We start from the raw sequence: 21098 nt of genomic DNA on the forward strand, positions 1-21098 counted from the left end.
CATAAAATTCCCCACATAGTATTTCCAGCCACCATTGGTGATTATTGCTTAGATTCTTTATTTTATTGGATATTTCAAAATGGTAATATTTTATCTATCATTACTTCATAATTTATTAGTTGGAATTCTTTTTTTAAATTGTAGTTTAAAAACACATTAACATAAAATTTACATTTTAATCTTAAAAAAATTTTTTTTTCATCATGGATATTTTTTAGGGGGGGACATCAATTTTAATTAATTAATTTATTTATTTATTGGCCACGCCACGTGGCATGCTGGGTCTTAGTTCCCTGAGCAGATATTGAACCCTGCCCGCTGCAGTGGAAGCAGAGTCTTAACCACTGGACCTCTAGGGACCTCCCACATTTTAACCACTTTTAAGTGTACAGTTCAGTAGTGTTAAGTATATTCACATTATTGTATAAAAGATCTCTAGAACTTTTTCATCTTATAAATCTGAAACTTTGTTCCCATTAAACAACCCTTTTCTCCCTCCCCACCCCAGTAACAGCCTTCTACTTTCTGTTTCTGTGAATTTGAGTACTTTAGATACCTCATATAAGTGGAATCATATAGGATTTTTTTGTGTGACAAGCTTATTTCACCTAACATAATGTCCTCAGTGTTCATCCATGCAATGGCATGTGACAGGATTTCCTTTTTTTTTCTTTTCAATTTTTTTTATTATGGTAAAATACACATCACATAAAAGTTACTATCATAACCATCTTTAAGTTCAGTGGTATTATGTACATTCATGTCGTTGTGCAACCGTCACCACCATTCATCTCCAGAACTCTTTTTCTGTCTTGCAGGACTGAAACTCTCTACCCATTAAACAGTAACTCCCCATTACCCCGTCCCCCAGCTCCTAGCAACAACCACCATTCTACTTTCTGTTTTCTATGATTTTGACTACTCTAAGTACCTTATATAAGTGGAATCATACAGTATTTGTTCTTTAGTGGCTGGCTTATTTCACTTAGCATAATGTCTTCAAAGTTCATTCAGATTGTAGCACATTAGAATTTCCTTCCTATTTAAGGTTGAATAATACTCCATTGTATGTATATACCAAATTTTGTTTATCCATTTATCCATCAATGGATATTTGGGTTGCTTCCACCTCTTGGCTTTTGTGAATAGTGCCATTTGAACGTGCATGTGCAAACAGCTCCTTGAGACCCTGGTTTTTCATTTTGGATGTATTCCCTGAAGTGAGATTGCTCGATGATATGGTAGTTCTACTTTTAATTTTTTAAAAAGTGCTGGAACCTCCACACTGTTTCCCATAGCATTTGCACTATTTTATAATCCTGCCAACAGTGCAAAAGGGTTCCAGTTTCTCCGCATCCTCGCCAATACTTGTTATTTTCTGGTTTTTGTTTTTCTGATAGCCATTCTAATGGATGTGAGGCATTATCACATAGTGGTTTTAATTTGCATTTTCTCTGATGATTAGTGACATTGAGCATGTTTTCATATGTCTGTTATCCATATTATATCATCTTTGGAGAAATGTCTCTTCAAGTCTTGTGCCCATTTTAAAATCAGATTAGTTGATTTTTGTTGTTGTTGGGTTGTAACAGTTCTTTATATACTCTGGATATTAACCCTTTATCAGATACATGATTGGCAAATATTTTCTCCCATTCCCTAGGTTGCCTTTTGACTCTGTTGATTGTGTCCTTTCATGCTTTAAACGTTTTAAGTTTGATTTAGTCCCATTTGTTGATTTTTGTTTTTGTTTGTCGGTGCTTTTGGTGTCATATCCAAGAAATCAATGTCATGAAACTTTTTACGTTTCAATTTTGAAGAACTGCCAGCCTCCATTCTTCTAACTTCCACAGCAGCTGCACCATTTTACATTCCCACTAGCACTACACAGCGTTCTAACTTCTCTACATCTTCACCAACACTTGTTATTTAGCCATCCAAGTGGGTGTAAAATGATAATCTCCTTGTGGTTTTGATTTGCATTTCCTTAATGGCTAATGATGTGGAGCATCTTTTCATGTGCTTATTGGCCATTTGTGTATCTTCTTTGGAGAAATGTCTAATGAAATTCTTTTCCTATTTTTAAAGTTGGGCTGTTTGTCTTTGTTATTCAGTTGCAGGAGTTTATGTATTCTGTATATAGCTTCCTTACTAGATACATGATTTGCAAAATTTTTCTTTCATTCTGTGCTTTGTCTTTTCACCATCCTGATGGTGTCCTTTGAAGCCCAAAGATTTTTATTTGATAATGTCAGATTTACCAATCTTTCCTTTCACTGCTTGTGCTTTGATTGTCATCTGGAAGATGCCATTGTCTAATCCAAGGTCATGAAGATAGACCTGCTTACTTCTAAGAGTTTTGTAGTTTTAGCTCTTATCTTGAGGGCTTGATCCACTTTGAGTTCATTTTTGTAAATGATGTGGAGGAGGGGTTAAAAGCCACTCTTTCCCTATTGACTTGTCTTGGTACCTGTGTTGAAAATCAGTTGACTATAACTGTGAGGTTTATTCCTGGAGTGTCAGTTCAGTCCCACTCGTTTCCATTGATCCATATGTTTGTTCTTATGCCGGTAGCACAAGGTCCTGATTTTTAGTTTTGTGTTCTTTGTGGTTTTTTTCTTTATAAGTTAAGTATTTCATTGCTCATATATAGAAATTCATTCAACTTTTGTTCATTGATCTTTTATCTAACCATCTCTTATTTTTTTCTTTACATCTTTATTGGAGTATAATTGCTTTACAATGGTGTTAACCATCTCTTATTAACTATAACTATTTTCCATAGATTATTTTGGATTTCCCTTGTAGGTGATCATTATCTGTGAATTATGACAGAGGTGTTTCTTATTTTGCAATCTTTATTATTTTTTAAAATTTCTTTCATTTTGTTATCACACTGCCTGGAACTTTCAGAACCATGGTGAATAAAAGCCCTCAACAACAGACATCTTTGTCTTAGTCTTGGTTTTAAAGGAAATGCATGTAACATTTCACGATTAAGTGTAACGTTTGCTGTGGGCTTTCCATGGATATTCTTTCTCAGTCTAAAAATATTCTTTTCTCTTCCTACTTGGCTTAGAGTTTTTATTCCTTAATGGAGGTTGAATGTTATAAAATACTTTTTCTGTATCTATTGAGATGATCATTTTTTCCTTTAACTGTTAAGATAGTGGATTTTACTGGTCTGTTTTCTAACATTAACTCAGTATTTCATTCCTACAGTGAATTCAGATTGGTCTTAATATATAATCTTTTTTGGTGTGTTAGCAGGATTCTATTTGCTTTTCTTCAGGCTCTTTGCATCTGTGATCATGCGTGAGTTTGTCATTTTTCCTCTCTCTTACTCTTCTTGATTGGTTTGTGATATACCAAGGTGTTATGCTGACTTCATAAAATGAGTTGAGGAGTATATCCTCTGTTCTCTAGAGTAGTTTGTGTGAGATTGAAAATATCCATTCTTTGAATGTTCAACTTTTAGCTGATATTTTACAATGATAAGTAAAGAGACTATTTAACCTACAGGTATGGGATATATTTCTGACTCTGTGAAGTAAGACTGCAAAAGGGGGTATTTGATTCATTGCATTTTAGCAGCTTGTTATTACTGTACTGTTAGCTAATCATAAGGTTACAGTGTAGCTGTAAGTTATTCATTTGACTCTAACATAGAGTAATAAATTTGATTTTACACAGATGAGCCATTGTATTGAGAGTTAGGGAGTGTATCTAATTTTGTGAATGCTTTTACCTTTTTTCCTACAATACAAACAGAAAGGCAATGTTTCCTGCATGTAGACTAATTAAATTTCTATTTATCTTACAGAAGTAATAGACCTTACTCATGATAACAAAGATGATCTTCAGGCCGCCATTGCTTTGAGTCTGCTGGAGTCCCCCAAAATTCAAGCTGATGGAAGAGATCTTAACAGGTTATTGATTTAATTTATAATCTTTGCTCTGCACATTAGTGTGTAGGTCAAAGGCAGTATCTCTGTGAAACAGTTCTGCCAAGCTTCTTTAATTGCACCTAAATGAAATTTCTTTTATGAGAAAATTTAAATTCACATTCGCTTACTTACTCTTTGGTTCACTTTTGAAGAAGCTAAATATGATAAAGGTCTTATTGCAGCCTGTGGTCTTTGAGTTGAGTAGAAGCCTGCAAGGTTTTGTAGTTCACATTTGCTAGTGGGGAAAAACCGTCTAGGGCAAATAACTGATAAATATGTATTCTCTGTATTAACTTTGAGCCTTTGTAAACTTTGAATGTTTTGTTGTTGGCTATTGAAAATGAAAGTTATCACTCAGCTCCCCTAGACTAGGGGGATATATGTTTTGAATTGGTACTGATTTGGTGATTGTCTGGTATTGTTCACAGATATCCAGTTCCAGTGGTGGCCGGTCAGTTTCCAGACATGTTTATCCCCTCATACTGCCAAGTTGCTTCTTTCAGGGAAACATAGGGCCATGCTTTGTGTGCTAATCAATTTCGAGGCTCTCTTATCTTTAGCAGAGTGTCTCTCTTGCCTCTTTCAATGTCAAGGTCTGAGATAAGGCACTATTGTTGAAATGTAAAACTTTTAATATGGTAGCCATAAATAGTCTTGAGTCTCAACTCAGTTCCATCAGGGCCCTTGTTAGTAATAATCTCTGTTATGGCAGGATTAACAACTCGATATTTAAACCTTTTCACTTACATTGCAACCTTATAGTTATTATATAGCCAGTGGTTACCCAGTAAATAGTTTATCTGGCATTTTGAGTTACCTGTGAAAGCTTACCTACATTCTCCATATAGTATATTGTTGTTTAACTCTTTTCTTTTTTGATGTGTGATATGTTGGCACAATATAGGATGCACGAGGCAACCTCTGCAGAAACTAAACGTTCAAAGAGAAAACGCTGTGAAGTCTGGGGAGAAAATCCCAATCCCAATGACTGGAGGCGAGTTGATGGTTGGCCAGTTGGGCTGAAAAATGTTGGCAATACGTGTTGGTTTAGTGCTGTTATTCAGGTATGGTATTAAGAGACAACTGTGTCTTCTGGAAACGATTTTGTAATTTATTAAACTGAAATGTGAGAAACATAGCTTTAAAAAAATGGAAACAGATAAATAAAACTGGAGGGTTTTCCCCATGGCATTATTGTGTTTTGGTTGCTTTCTTGTGTTTTGGACCTAGATGCTCTTGTGTCTAAATTGGTCAGTACTGAAAACAGAATCTTCTGTGGTTGTAAAGAGGTTGAGGAGGTGTTTTGGTGAATGCTGTATTACGGCAGAGCAAGAGCTAATAAGGAGAAATCAGTCTTTGGGAGGCTATCATAAATGACCAGGCAGGAAGGAAATGATGGTGGCCTGGAATAGAGAAGTGGCATAAGCCATGGAAGGGAGGAGTCAAAGCATTCACGAGGTATTTAGGAGATCAGATCTATAGGATTTGATAAGCAACCGGGTCGGGATATGTGCAGGAGGGGCTGAGAAAGACTGCAAGGTTTCTAGCTTGAGGTACCAGGTGGACGATAGTGCCATTTAACACTGGAGGAGGAATAATTTGCATGAGTGTTAAATGGGGGATTTCAGTTAGTTTTAATCATGCTGAGTTTGAGGGTCCACGTGGAGATACCGTGTAGGAAGTTATCTATGTGAATCTGTTGTTCAGTAAAAAGATCTGGGTTTCAGATGTAGTTCTGGGAATCAGTAGCATGTAGATGGTGATAAAGCCAAGCTAGAGGATGAATTCCCATGGGGAGCGTGTTGCCTCTTAAACTTCACGTGGCTGCAGTGCAGCACCTGATCCCGCCCTGCAAGCTTCTCCTTCACAGTACTTGACACCAACCCAGCTGCTTAGCCAAAAATGGAATCCTCCGTTTCCACACATAAAATCCATGGGTTCCTTCAGCTTACTCTGTGCCTGGACTGTTTTAGCACTGGGGAAACAGCAGTGGATAAAACAAAGCCCTCACTCCCAAGGAGTTTACTTGGAAAAGAGTGGGACCGACAGGAAACAAAATATATATCAGGTGGCGATAAGTGCTATAAAGATGAATGAATGAGGGCAAGAGGGGCTAGAAAGGGTTCAGCTAGAGAGGGAAGGGGTGCTGTTTATATAGGGGGGTTAGGTATGGCCTTTCTGCTAAGGTGGGCATCTGAGTAGAGGCCTGACTTAGGCGAGGGAATGAGCCATGTAGTTCCATGAAGAATGTTTCATATAATTATATAGAGGACACTGCAGACAGGGAATAGCAAGTACAGAGACTCAGGTCAAGAGCTGAGAAATAGGAAGAAGGCTGGAACTGAGTGACCGAGGAGGGGGAGCAGACGGCTGTGAGTGCAGGGAGGTGGTGGAGGCTAGGGGGGCAGCTTGGGGTCGTGATGAGGGTTCAGGAATCATGTGAGGTGGGAAAGTATTGGAAGGTTTGGAGTAGACAAGCGCTGTGATCCTACTTCCATTTTAAGAGGCTCACTGGCCTCTGCATGGAGAATAGGATGTAGGAAGGTCCTGGGGAATGAGGGACAGGAGTCAGTTCTTTCCTTTTGAGAGAGAGGGAGAGGTTGAGATTGAGACCGAGACCCTTCCCTGGATTCACTTCCCTCCTGTGAGAGATGGTGAAAGAAGCGAGCCTATGGAGGGGATGACTGAGAAGGGCTTCTGAGAAAGCATGGGAGGACAGGACAGAGAGCAGGGCGTGGGGGGTGGGGGCTTGGCCTCCAACAGCAAGAGGGCGAGAGGGTAACAGGGGAGAGGACAAGGAGGAAATGATGACTGCCAATTAAAGTTGAAATAGTTCCTAGTAGTCGTTTTTTCCTCTGAAATAAGCAGCCATTTTTTGAGGCAGAGTGGAAGAGTGACAGAATCAGGTTTTAAAGGGAGTGAAAGTTTAAAATCGTTGTTGTAAACAGCGGGAAACCAGTTGGCACCAGAATACAATGGTAGGATTTCTGAAAATGTGAAGGTCTACTTGAGGTTGTAGACCTTAAATGTAGAGTGGTATCCATGTGTCCTGTTTGATCGGGACTTTTTCTCTTAGCAGTTCTCCAAAACGCTTAAGTGGAAAATTAAATTCATTTAAGTTGGAGGATTTGCTGGGTATGATGAAAGGACAAAAGAGCAGTTTGAGGGACTTCCCTGGTGGCACAGTGCAGTGGATAAGACTCCATGATCCCAAAGCAGGGGGTGCGGGTTCAATCCCTGGTCTGGGGAACTAGATCCCACAGGCATGCTGCAACTAGGAGTTCGCATACCATAACTAAGGAGCCTGCATGCTGCAGCTAAGACCTGGTGCAACCAAATAACTAAATATATAAATAACTAAAAGCTAAGAGATTGTTTAAAAAAAAAAAAGAGCAGTTTGAGAATTTAATGAAAGATGGGTAGAGACCATGGAATCAAAGCTGGGGAGAGGAAGAAATGAAGACAAGAAGGGAGGGCAGGAAAGAGGTCTGTTTGCTTGGGTTCCTGATGACGTCAAAGCACAGGTGTCCTGTGGGTCATTGAATAAACGAGCCAGAAGACAGGTTATGGTTCAAGAGGAAGTTTTTCTGAATTTGTGATCTGAGAAGCGGCAGTATTTCCGGTATTGACATATCCTGGGTATGTAGAGATGGAGTGGAGGAATAGGTCATGAGATGTGAGATGCTCAGGGAGCCGGGGGGTCCCTCAGCTGAACAAAAGTACCTGTGTTCCCTGAGAAAATGTGAATTGGACTCCTGCTGTGTGCCTAGCACTGTTCTAAGCCCTTGAGATATAGAAGTGAACCGGACCAAGACAGAGCCTTGCCCTTAGGGATTTAGATTCTTGTGAGGCAAGACAGACAAGGAACAATAAATAGTTGAAATAGGAATCAATAAATAGTTGAAAAACTAACTAGTTAACTACATAGATGTTTATATAGTATGTTAAACTCTGGTCAGTGTGATAGAAAAGAGAGCAGGGTAAGGGAGACTGGAGTTGCTGCAGGAGGGACGGGAGCATGTTCCAACATAAACTACGGTGTTAGGATAGGCCGCGCGAGGGGATGAGATTAGAGCAGAGGCCCGGGACGCAGCAGGCGAGGGAGTGAGCCAGGCAGCTGTCGGGGGAGAACATTCCATGTAGAAGGGAAAGCACCAAACTGTGGCCACAAGGTGGGAGTGAGCTTGGCATGTTCACAGGACATCAGAGTCCCGAGTGGCTGGAATGCTGGGAGTGGAGGCAAGGATCACTGGAGGTGGGGTTGGAGAGGTAACTTGTCTTGTGCTCTGAGTGAGATGGGGAGTCATGAGGGTTCTGAGCAGAGGAGTAATGGACTCTGACTCGAGTTTTAAAAGGCTCCCTCTGGCCACTGTGAGGAGAGCAGAATGGAGAGGGCGCGGATACAAGTGGAGAGACCTTGTGAAGGGGGCCGCTGCAGTCATCACTGAGAGGCCGTGCTGCCCTGGACCAGGCTGGTAGCCATGGAAATAGAGAAGAGGTTGGAATCTTGATTTATTCCCAGGGCAGAGCTGACAGGATGTCCTGTGGATTGGGCACTGACCAAAGTCACCTAGTAAGGATGGCAGACTTGGGATGGCAGAGCTCTCACCATATGACAGTCTTCAGTGAATCAGGTGCTTTATTTTGGTTACATTAGAAACATAGTTAGAAGGACCTGTGTGGAGAGTGGGCTGGTACAGAGGAGGTTCTAGAGGCAGGGAGACCATGTGCCGTGATCCAGGTGAGCAGTGATGGGAGTTTGATTAGAGCAGGTGATAGGGACTGATAGAGAAGAGGTGGTTATGAATAAAATAGCGCCCCAGAGGCAGAGTGCCAGGGACTTCTTACTGGATGTAAATGGTTGATAAAGGGAAAGGAGTCAGCGATTATTCTGAAGTTCTAAACTTTGATGCCTGGAGGAGGAGGATGTAATTAGTGCTACAGAGACTACAGGAGAAGAAGCAGATGTTGGAGGATCAAGTTGATATTGGTTTGGGAAATGAGTAACATTAGCTCACACTGTCGTAGTTTTTAAGAATAATAGCATCTTGGGGAAAAGCCAGATTTTGGTGAAGGTGAGGAGGTGGAGTGAAGGGACTTGAGAACGTAAAGCCATTTTTCTCAAGGTAGAACAGAAGTGCTGGAACATGTTACAGGATAGTCAGCCGAGTAGGGATGAAACCAGGAGGAATGGAGATGTGCTAAGTAGACGTGGGAGGTGGGAAGAGAAGAGACTGGGCTGCCTGTAGAGCTGAGCATCCCAGCCCTGGCTCCAGATGGAACTTTGGTATCGCATCCTAACCTGACTTAAGTTCCCAGTCCAGGTGTACACTCCTTCTATTGGCTGGATCCCAGTAGAGCTTGTAGTGGAGTGGGGGAAGTCGGAGGCTTATAGTCCACCCAGGATGCTGCTTCAAGAGTTCCAGTCTGTGGGCTGGAGGGCTTTTCATCTGAGGATTATGTTGGGATAAGGAGTTATATCCACACAAGAGATTTTTTAAAACATTAACTTTCAAAAGATATTCATAGTTGGAAAAATGTGTGATTTACAAACAGTAAAAAGGAATTCCTTTCCCTAATGCTGCCAGCCAGAGATATCTGTTAAAATTTCTTAAAATACAGTATTTAAGGCAAAGAGTGGCGAATAGTAAGCACCACTGTACTCACCACCAGCTTGAGAAAAAAATGTTCCAAATCCCTGTACTATTGAGTCCCCATTGTACCCATCACCCGTCATACCACCCCCTTCACACAGCTACACCCACAGGTGTATGTAACCCTAAACAGTGTATCATGTTGTTTTATACGATTAAACTTCTTATGAACAATATAATACTCTATCTTTCTACACCTTTTTCTCACACAGAATGTTTCCAAGATACATCTATGTTGATACATGTAGCTCCTGATCATTCATTTTTCCTGTGTAGTTGTCCTTTTATGAAAACATGGTTTCTACAGTATTATTTTAATGACTATATAATAATCTGTTATACAGATGTGCTATAGTTTATTTAATCTTTTCCTGCTAGCCATTAGGGTTTTTCTAGTTTTTTCCTAAAAAGGATTAACATTCTTTCGGCGAAATTTTTATGTGTAGCCATTATTATTTCCTTAGACATAGTAGAATTACTAGGTTGACAGTTATACATACTTTTAAGGTAAAAACTATTTTTTTGCTGAAGTTATTTTGAAAGAAAGGCCATTAATCCATTTCTTTATTTCAGTCTCTGTTTCAATTGCCTGAATTCCGAAGACTTGTCCTCAGCTATAGCCTACCACAGAACGTACTTGAAAATTGTCCAAGTCACACGGTAAATTGGTGTCAGGGAATCTTCACTGTTGTTTAGTCCCATTCTTCCCAAAGGCCTTTTAATTTTGGTTAAAGCTGGTTACTGTGATGCTCTTTAGCTTGTGCAGCATTTGTTTTCATTTCCAAATGGCTCTTTTTCTTTCTTTGTGACAAGAAATAATGTAAAGTTAAGCAGGAATAAAATTCTAAGAAAGTGGCAGGTCACCCTGATGGCCTCAGCTTTTCTGCCTCTGGGTGGGAGATTTAGAAATCCCTGTCTGTTTGCGCCTTCTTCAGGCTCCTTTAGTCACTTGCGCTGAGGGATGCAGAGTGGATGACCTGAGGCCGGGAGGCCTGGGCCTTCTTAGAAGAGCCTTTAGTCCGTTCTTGCCAAAGGATATAGCCTCCTGCTAAGATCTAACCCTTCCCAGGATTTTCCTTGGTGATGCCTTTCCCAAAAGGAGGGATGGCAGCGGTTTTAGAAAATAAACACTTTTGCTTTCTGACATTATTCTCTCTCTGGCTTCTACATAGATATTCTCGAGTTTAGGGCAGTCCCCTACACAGACTTTATCAGAGTACCTATAACAGTTTGAGACCTGATTCCAGTCTAGAACTTTGGAAACATAAATTAGGGAGAGACTGTTGACCACTTTTTTCTTTATGTGTTCAAATTTTCCAAATATGAGGTTTTAAGAGTACACATCGCTATCTTTCCTGCAGGAAAAGAGAAATATCGTGTTTATGCAGGAGCTTCAGTATTTGTTTGCTCTGATGATGGGATCAAATCGCAAGTTTGTAGACCCTTCAGCAGCCCTGGACCTCTTAAAGGGAGCATTCCGATCGCCTGAGGAGCAGCAGGTACAGGAAGCCCATAGTCCTCGTTCTTTCCCTCGACTCTGGAGTTTGCAGTGATGCCTTGTTAACTACTACTGTGATGTTGCCTTGTTTCAGCTGTGTAATAAGCTATGAACGTGACTATGCAGGACTCCGGGTGCCTGCTTTTGCCCTTTGTAATGCCTAAGGAACAAGTAAAAGAAAATGGGTGTGCATGTACGTGTTGTGTGGGGGAGGCTGGCTGTTTTAAAGGAAAGAAGAAAAAATAGTAGAAAGAATAGAATTTTCCAGGGGCTGTTGAAGTAGAAAGGAGGAGATTGGAAAATATCTCAGTAAATCATGGCAGAGGGTCACCAAGAAAAGGAAAGTCTGTCCTTTATCTGCACCTTTGTCTTGGGATGGCCCAAATAGAAATCCTTTTTTTTTTTTTTTTTTTTTTTGCGTACACGGGCCTCTCACTGCTGTGACCTCTCCCGTTGCGGAGCACAGACTCCGGACGCACAGGCTCAGCGGCCATGGCTCACGGGCCTAGCCGCTTCGCAGCATGTGGGATCTTCCCGGACCAGGGCACGAACCTGTGTCCCCTACATCAGCAGGCGGACTCTCAACCACTGCGCCACCAGGGAAGCCCAGAAATCCTATTTTTAAAACAATCTAAACCTGAGTTCAGTAGCTTTTCTGAGCAGTCTTTCTCTTCTAGACTCTAGTACGTTCCTTTCCCTACCTCCTATTCAGATCAAAGCTATCACTATTAGAGCAGCTTCTTCTTCATAAAATTACTTTTTTTCTCTATTTGTCTAAAGGTCCTGCAGTTCTACAAAATTCTCAAAACATTTCATAAATGTTTCCTTTCTCCATTCAGATCTCATATTGTTCTAGAGGACTTCAGTCTGTCCTTTGGACCTCTTTTTAAAGGCCTAACTGGAAGATTTTGTTTGTTAGTTTGTTACAAATAGATGTGGCTGGAAGGGGTAGTGTTCCCATTTCCTCCTAATCAGAAATCGCCCAATGGGTCTTGTGTGTTGTCTGCAGCAGCTGCATTCCAATGTTCCTTGTATCTTCACGATACTTGGACCTGAAAAAGAAATCCTTTGTAGTAATAGAATCTTAATCATTGGTGGGATAAGGGCAAATTTTCATTTCCCTAAGTATACTGTTGGGTCTAACTCATGCAATTTGTGCGTCTGTTACAGCAAGATGTGAGTGAATTCACACACAAGCTCCTGGATTGGCTAGAGGACGCATTCCAGCTAGCTGTTAATGTTAAGTGAGTGTTGAGGATTTGTTTGTACATCCTTCCTACTCACAGCGGGCCAGTGAGAATTACGATTTGGGGGGAAGTTATTCTTCTCAAGCAGAAATTGCTGATTTTTACCAAACCCTGTGGGGTAACCACTCATATTTGTCATTGTTTATCCCCCTTGCCTTTGGTTTTCCCCCTGTAGATAATCATATTAACCTGTAATGTTTTTTCTAAAAGTGTCATAACTATTAACTTTTTAAAAGTCATCACCTGTGCTGTAAAAGTATTGAAAGATACAAATCAATCCTTGATGTGAGAATGGAGGTATAATATGAATACATTGAATTTAATTATTTCAGTCACTGACAGAAGTAAAATTCAAAGCAAAGAACATAAATAGCCCTTGCCAAATACAGATGCAGAGATACTTGCTTCCTAAGTTTTTTTTTTTAAACTCATAAAACAGCTTTCCAAATAGCATCTTACGTAGTTAATTTAAGATAGGCTTATGGAAATAAGCTGTTTTCATTCCATCTCTATTGTGCCACCAGGAAAACATCTTCATATTCATTTGGAAAACTGCACAAGAGGGTTCATTCTTACTTTTTTTTTTTTTTTTTTGTGCGGTACGCGGGCCTCTCACTGCTGTGGCGTCTCCCGTCGTGGAGCACAGGCTCCGGACGCTCAGGCTCAGCGGCCATGGCTCACGGGCCCAGCCGCTCCGCGGCATGTGGGATCTTCCCAGACCGGGGCACGAACCCGTGTCCCCTGCATCGGCAGGCGGACTCTCAACCACTGCGCCATCAGGGAAGCCCCATTCTTACTTTTATATGACTTCTATACCTTATATATTTCTGTCACTGGATATAGATGTATATATTGAATGTACACACACACATGTATTTACATGTATGACTCCCCTCTTAGACTTTCAGTTCTGTAAGGCCAGGGATCATGCCTGTATTGCCTTTGTGTCTCCAGAATTTGATACAGTGCTGGGTATATACTTGTTTAATGAGGGGTTTTTTTGTTTTTTAAATTTTCTTTAACATCTTTATTGGAGTATAATTGCTTTACAATGGTGTGTTAGTTTCTGCTTTATAACAAAGTGAATCAGCTATACATATACATTTATCCCCGTATCTCCTCCCTCTTGCCTCTCCCTCCCTCCCACCCTCCCTATCCCACCCCTCTAGGTGGTCACAAAGCACCGAGCTGATCTCCCTGTGCTCTGCGGCTGCTTCCCACTAGCTATCTGTTTTACATTTGGTCGTGTATATATGTCCATGCCACTCTCTCACTTCGTCCCAGCTTACCCTTTCCCCTCCCAGTGTCCTCAAGTCCATTCTCTACATCTGCGTCTTTATTCTTGTCCTGCCCCTAGGTTCTTCATAACCATTTTATTTTTTTCTTTAGATTCCATATATAATGTGTTACCATACGGTATTTGTTTTTCTCTTTCTGACTTGCTTCACTCTATATGACAGACTCGAGGTCCATCTACCTCACTACAAATAACTCAATTCTGTTTCTTTTTATGGGTGAGTAATATTCCATTGTATATATGTGCCACATCTTCTCTATCCATTCATCTGTCGATGGACACTTAGGTTGCTTCCATGTCCTGGCTATTCAATAAGTTTTTGAACTGAACTAATCTGTTACTTATTTTAGAGCATACTTAGATCTTTGAGGGTTGATGAAAATGTATTATTTTTGCTTTTGATTGGTGGTTTGGCTTAACGTATTGCTTATCTGATCCAAATGATACAGAATTATTTCCTTGTTTTAAAAGCAGCAATCCCAGGAACAAATCTGAAAATCCAATGGTGCAGCTATTCTACGGTACTTTCCTCACTGAAGGGATTCGTGAAGGTAAATTCTCCACTCTAAATGTTAATTCTAGACTTGTGACCACATCTGTGTTACTGTGAAATGGCTTGAGAGTCAGACAAATGCAGATCTGAATACTGGTTCTGCCTCTTAGTATGTGTGTGATCGTGGACAAATTACATGAGATCCTGGATCCTCAGTCTCTTCATCTGTAAAATGGGCACAGTGTTCATCTCAGAGCTGCTATATTGAACTGTGTAATATTTGCACAGCCTAAATCTGGTATTAATGTCAGACACACACTGATGTTAATCAGTTTTCTCTGTTGTTTTATCTAATCTCAAGGTTTCATTGAGTCAGGCTGCCAAAAGTGTGTCTACTCTAGGGCCTTATCTAAGCTGCATGTTGGACACCTGGCCAATCATTCTCCATCTAACACCTGTCTTCTTTTACCCCTCTGATAGCCTTTGCAAAACAATCTAATCTAGGGACTTCCCTGGTGGTCCAGGGGTTAAGACTCTGTGCTTCCACTGCAGGGGGCATCGGTTCAATCCCTGGTCAGGGAACTAAGATTCCACATGCCACGCCGTGTGGAGAAAAAAAAAAAAATCTAATCCACCGTCACTCCCAAAAAACAGCATTTCTTGATATCATGTAACTAGTCAAGTGTTCAAACGCCCAATTTGTTTTACAATTTCATGTGTATATAAATATATAATTTTACATATGTAAAAGTAAATACACTTCCCCATATGTATACTTTTTTACAGTTTGTTTTAATCAGGATGCAAATGTGGCTCATTTATGATTGGTCTTTTAAGTTCTTTTCAAAATCTGCAGACTGTCCCTTCCCTCCATTCTTTCTTCCTTGAAATATATTTCTTAAGAAATTAGGTGGTTTGTTCTCTTATGTTCTCTACAGTCTAAAACTTTGCTGCTTGCGTATCTGTGACATAGTTTAACATGTTCCTCTCTGCTCCTCTTTTTGTAACTTGATAGTTGGATCTAGAGTTTGACCAGATTCAGGTAAGGCTTTTTAATTAGTCAAGACTAATTCACAGGTGGTGGGACAGTCTTTGATCAGGAGGCATAGTTGGTTGTCTTTCTTCTTGTGATGTTAGCAGTTGTTAATGATCTATGCCTGGATCCGCTGGTTCATTAGAGGTAGCCATCCCAGCTAAGTATACTTCTAACCAGTTCTCAGCAAGTTGCTGAATTAAGAAGATACTGTCTCTCTGGTGCCAGGAAAAAAAGCTTTCGATAGCAGTAATGATGTCTTTAAAAAAGCAATCTGTTTCTTTGCCTAGGGAAGCCCTTTTGTAACAATGAGACCTTCGGCCAGTATCCCCTTCAGGTAAATGGTTATCGCAACTTAGACGAATGTTTGGAAGGGGCCATGGTGGAGGGTGACATTGAGCTGCTTCCTTCCGATCATTCAGTGAAATATGGACAAGAGGTGAGTTGGATATTTTTATTTGCTTTGCCAAGACAAAGCCAGTTAAATAGGACTGAGCTTTTGGGCAAACTGTTTTCACACCACATATTAAATAACTTTGCACTAACAGGACTTCAACTAGTCTGAAGTCTCTCATGAGTTGATAAGAGTTAGTGAGTCTTAGTGTTTGATGAATAAATTCTTGTATGAATTTGAGTTAATCATGTGAAGGTTGTATGCTGCTTCTGACGTTTTAAGTATGATCAAGTTTCTCTCTTTCTGTTGAAGCCTACCTGTACCTGAGTAGGGAGAACCACTGCCTCCATATTTTCGGAGGGTAAAAGTACAGTGATTAACTCCTATGGTATGCCATTTAGAATATTTTCCCTATTATAGTGTTTACGTTTCTCAGTTGTAAATTCTGCCTTTGCTTTAAAAATTTTTTTAATGTAAGATTCATTTATTTATTTTTGTGGGTTGGAAAGAAAGGGGGAATTACAGGGCAAGCAAGGGTAATTAATATCTCAAAGTTACCGTTAAGAATTAGTTACATTGTAGCATAATTGCCAACACCACACAGCTTGCATTATTCTCCTTTCATCATACATTTTGAACAGAATTGTGCCTTATATATATGAGTCCAACTCAGTAATTACTTATAAGAGAAAGAAAATCTTTCTTGAATTAAATAGGGAGCCTGACATGAGCCTTGTTGTAGAGCAGTGCTGGAACTGGGAGACAGCTACCGCCTCCCTAGCTTTCCAAGGAAAGTATTAATTCCTGATTGGGAGGCATATCATCTGTGCCATCTGTGCAGAGCTGATGCTTGCTCTTACAAAAGGCAAGGAGTGTTCATTAGCAACTTAGACCCTCTGGAGACCTCTTTGCAAGAATGGGACCTCTCTATTAAAAAAAAAAAAAAGGAAAATTGTGCCTATTTAGGTATAGCTCTGAGGTGGTCAGGCAGGCTGTCTAGATTCACCTCATGCTGACAAGGGTATGTGGAGGGAATATAGCTATTTGCACCTTTGGTAAAGGGAACATTTTAAAGCTGTTCCTACAGACCTCTGGCATACAGGTGAATTGAACAGAAATGCCTTTCCGGGTTTAGCTTTTTCCTCATCTACTATCAGTGACAGTTGAGATCTTCTTTATAATTCAGTGCTTTCTGTTCTTGAAACTCAAGGCAACATTATAGGTTGATTTGACTAAGTCCTTTGTGAGATCTGTCAATTCTTGGAATTCAGAGATTTTCTCAGAAACTTCAGAACTCATAATCATGAAGCTATTTCAAGTTTCCTTTTTAGAAATAAAGGGGATTCAAATTACGGTTAATAGACTGTAAATAAATAGTATATAGTATATGTACACATATTAATCTTTCTGGACAATTTCTAATTCTTTGGTTAGGCTAGCCATTTTCTCCAGGTTTTAAACCTCTTGAATACTGATGATACAGTGAATGATGTGTAGATTCTTGGTGAAGTTTACATATTTAAGGGTCGTCACTTCTGAGGATGATAGTTGAGTTAAAATGTTATTCACTGGCTTGTAAATTTGGAGTCTTGAGAAGTGTTTAAATTAACCATATTCTCTAAGAAGGCATGATTCTAAGTGGTCATTTTACTGTTTGGAATAAAAAAAAAAGAACTCTAGTATGAGTTTGATTACCAAAGGAAGAAAGTCTGATGAGGGATAGTTTAAATCTGGCTATTGCTATTTCCTAAAATTAACTTTTCTCTCCCGCATTTCTACTCCTGACATAGCGTTGGTTTACAAAACTACCTCCAGTGTTGACCTTTGAACTCTCAAGATTTGAGTTCAATCAGTCCCTTGGTCAGCCAGAGAAGATTCACAATAAGCTGGAATTTCCTCAGATCATTTATATGGACAGGTGAGTTCTGTGGTTGATTGTCTTCTTAATGTGTTGTAGCAGTAGAAGTGAGCATATACTAAGTGTATTGTACATAGGACTCACCTGGAGCTCTTGATAATATACATATTTGGATTCAGTGGATCTAGGTTGCAACCTAAGAGTTTGCATTTCTAAGAAGCTCTCAGGGCAATGCTGTTTGATGCTTCTGATCTCTGGACCACAATTTGAGTAGCTAGGCTTTAGGTGAAAGCCCTGCTGTCTGGTGAACAGTATCTGGAGTAGCTGCTGTGTATTTCTTTCTCATTTAATACTATTTGTATTCCTGAAAAAAGAAAAAAATCCTAGACAGACTTACATTATAGAATTTTAATCTTCTTAAAGTCTGTTTTACTGTTTTATTGACATATAGTTTACATACAAAGAAATGTTACCATTCTTAGGTGTACAGCTGATGAATTTCAGCGAATGTATACAGCCAAGTAATACCACCATCACCCGGAAGGTGATATAGATACAGAACATTTCCATCACCTGGAAGGTTCCCTCGTGCCCCTTTGCAGTCAGTCCCTTCCCTCCACCTTCAGGCAACCACTTGTCTTCTGGCCCTGTACTTTTGTCATTTTTAAAATGTCATAATTAGGGACATCAATATTTAGCATGAGCCCTCTTGTGGCCGTCATCTTTCACTTAGAATAATGTATTTGGAATTCATCCATGTTGTTGCATATATCAGTGATTTCTTTCTTAATATTATTTAGTATTACATTGTATGGAGGTACCACAATATTTCTTCCATCAACTAGTTGATGAACATTTCAGATGTATCCAGTTTTAGGCTATTATGAATAAAGCTGCTGTGAACTTTCACATAAAAGTCTTGGTGTGGTTTTAGTGCTGCTGGGTAAAATACCTGGGAGTGAGATTGCTATTGTATGAAAAGTATATTTTTAACTTTATAAGAAATTTCCAAACTGTTTTCTAAAGTGGCTATACAGTTTTGCGTTCCTATCAGCAGTGTATGAGAGCTACATTTGCTCCAAATCCTCACCAATACTTGGAATTATCGGTCTTTTAAATTTTAGCCATTCTCTTGGGTTTGTAGGAGTATTTTCTTTTTTTTTTTTTTTGCGGTACGCGGGCCTCTCACTGTTGTGGCCTCTCCCGCTGCGGAGCACAGGCTCCGGATGCGCAGGCTCAGCAGCCATGGCTCACGGGCCCAGCCGCTCCACGGCATGTGGGATCATCCCGGACCGGGGCACGAACCCACGTCCCCTGCATCGGCAGGCGGACTCCCAACCACTGCGCCACCAGGGAAGCCCTTATTTTTCTTTTGATTTATAGTTCCCTGATAACTAACAATGTTGACCATATTTTCATGTGCTTAATTAATGGTCATTTGTATATTTTCTTAGGTGAAGGAAGTGTCTGTTCATATCTTTTGTCCACTTTTTAATTTGGTTGGTTGTGTTCATACTGAGTTGTAAGATACAAATCCAAATATTTTCTAACTCTACTTGTCTCTTCCATTTCTTTACTGGTATTTTTAGAAGAGTAGGGGTTTTTGGTTTTGATGAAGTCTAATGTATCAAGTGCCCTTTTATAGTTTGTGTTTTTTGTTTTCTAATTAAGAAATCTGCCAACCCAAGGTCACAAAGTTTTTCTTCGATATTTTTCTAGAAATTTTTAAATTTTAACTCTTATGTTTATGTCTATGACCCATTTAGAGTTTATTTTCATATATGGTATGAGGTAAGGGGATTTTTTTTGCAGGGTGGGTAAGGCGGCATGCGGATGTCCAATTATTCCAGCATCGTTTGCTGAAAAGACTCTCTTTTCCCCCATTGAATTACCTTGGTACTTTTGTCAAAAATTAGTTGAACTTGTATTTGTAGGCCTTTTTCTGGAGGTTTTATTCTGTCTATTGTATAATCTTATGCCAGTGCTACATTGTCTTGACTACTGTGATTTTTTTTTAAACATCTTTATTGGAGTATAATTGCTTTACAATGGTGTGTTAGTTTCTGCTGTATAACAAAGTGAATCAGTTATACATATACATATGTTCCCATATCTCTTCCCTCTTGCATCTCCCTCCCTCCCACCCTCCCTATCCCACCCCTCTAGGTGGTCACAAACCACCTGACTACTGTGATTTTATTGTACATCTTGACATCAGATAGTGTAAACCTCCCACTTTGCTATTCTTTTTTAAAAATTGTTTGGGCTATTATGATCCATTTCTATCTAAATATTAGAAGCAGCTTGTCAAAACCCCTAATAGCTATTAGGATTTTGATTGGGACTGTGTTGAACCGATAGATCAATTTGGGGAAATTGACATCTTAACAATTTTTAGTCCTTCAATCTATGAATATGGTATAGCTCCATTTACTTGAGTCTTTGCTAATTTCTCTCAACAGTGATTTATAAATTTTTTGTGTACAGTTCTTGAACATATCTGATTGTTTATCCCTAAATAATTATTGCTTTTGATATTATTATAAGGCTTTTTAAAAAACTTTACTTTTTGTTTGTTCTTTACAAGTATACAGAAATGCAATAGATTTTTTCCCTCTTTCTTTTTAAATTGACTTTGCATCTTTTGACCTTACTAAGAAATTCACTTATTAGTTCTGATGCATTTTTGTAGATTCCTTGAGATTTTCTATGTAGATGATCATGTTATCTGCAACTAAAGGCAGCTTTACTTCTTCCTTTTCTATCTGTATGACTTTTACTTCTTTTTTTTACCTTACTGCACTGGCTATGCCTCCAGTAAAACACTGAATAGAAGAGGCAAGAGTGGGCATTCTTGGATTGTTCCTGATACCAGGGGAAAGCTTTCAGTCTTTCACCATTAAATATGATGTTAGCTCTGTGTTTTCATAGATATCCTCTGTCTGATTAAGGCAGTTTCCTTGTATCCCAAGTTTGCTGAAACTTTGTGTCATTAATGTTTTTAAATATAAATTGTGTTTGTGGGATTATTATTTGCTTAGGTACATGTACAGGAGCAAAGAGCTTGTTCGAAGTAAAAGAGAGTGTATTCGAAAGTTGAAAGAGGAAATAAATGTTCTGCAGCAAAAACTGGAAAGGTAAGTCATCGACACCTTTGTACTTAGAAATGTGAAAGATAGAGTAGGGTATTAAAATCGGATAATTTGCTTTTATCTAAAAATTCAGAGTTTTGAGTATTAACTAGTGTTATTTTATAAAATAGATAAGAAAAATGTGTCTCTAAGTGGGAAGCTGTCTTTAAGATGTGCAATAGTAGTCCCAGGGAACATTAGTGACCCAAGTCTCACAGTTGGCAGTGTACTGAAGAGCGCCCAAGTTCTGATTTCACAGCTCTTTACTTTTTCTGCTCTCCTTGCCATCTTTTTCACAAACATAGGAGAGGTAACTGCCACAAAACTCTAATCCCTTTGTCTTGGGAAAGCAGTTTTGAGATGCCTGGGGAAGGTAAAACAATGGTGTTCTCTCTAGAGTGGTGCTGACTCAAACTGAAGGCCTGTATTTGTGACACATACCAAGTCCTTTCTCCTGTGGAGGGATCTTTCCCTTTTTGTTCATCTGTTCTGCAAGGACTGTTTCTGTGGACTCGCCACGTGACTTCCTAAGGGGGAGTCAGTGTC

General features: G+C 39.6%; 1 protein-coding gene across 10 annotated transcripts in view; it reads left to right on the forward strand.

Moving 5' to 3' along the window:
* The window catches only part of USP28 (ubiquitin specific peptidase 28), a 58247-nt gene that overhangs the window by 18257 nt on the left and 18892 nt on the right, over positions 1-21098 (forward strand). For 5 of the 10 annotated variants that reach the window (XM_081240953.1, XM_081240947.1, XM_081240950.1 and 2 more), the window contains 9 exons: positions 3824-3929; positions 4852-5011; positions 10175-10261; positions 10963-11100; positions 12270-12343; positions 14115-14194; positions 15460-15608; positions 17354-17481; positions 20463-20558. In XM_081240953.1, coding sequence (XP_081097079.1) covers positions 3824-3929; positions 4852-5011; positions 10175-10261; positions 10963-11100; positions 12270-12343; positions 14115-14194; positions 15460-15608; positions 17354-17481; positions 20463-20558 — 1018 coding nt within the window. The remainder of the gene's footprint in view (positions 1-3823; positions 3930-4851; positions 5012-10174; positions 10262-10962; positions 11101-12269; positions 12344-14114; positions 14195-15459; positions 15609-17353; positions 17482-20462; positions 20559-21098) is intronic. The other 5 variants (XM_081240945.1, XM_081240948.1, XM_081240952.1 and 2 more) reach the window with 1 other exon arrangement.

This window comes from Mesoplodon bidens, assembly GCF_964165515.1.
Source record: "Mesoplodon bidens genome assembly, chromosome: 7".
Lineage (NCBI taxonomy): Eukaryota > Metazoa > Chordata > Mammalia > Artiodactyla > Ziphiidae > Mesoplodon > Mesoplodon bidens.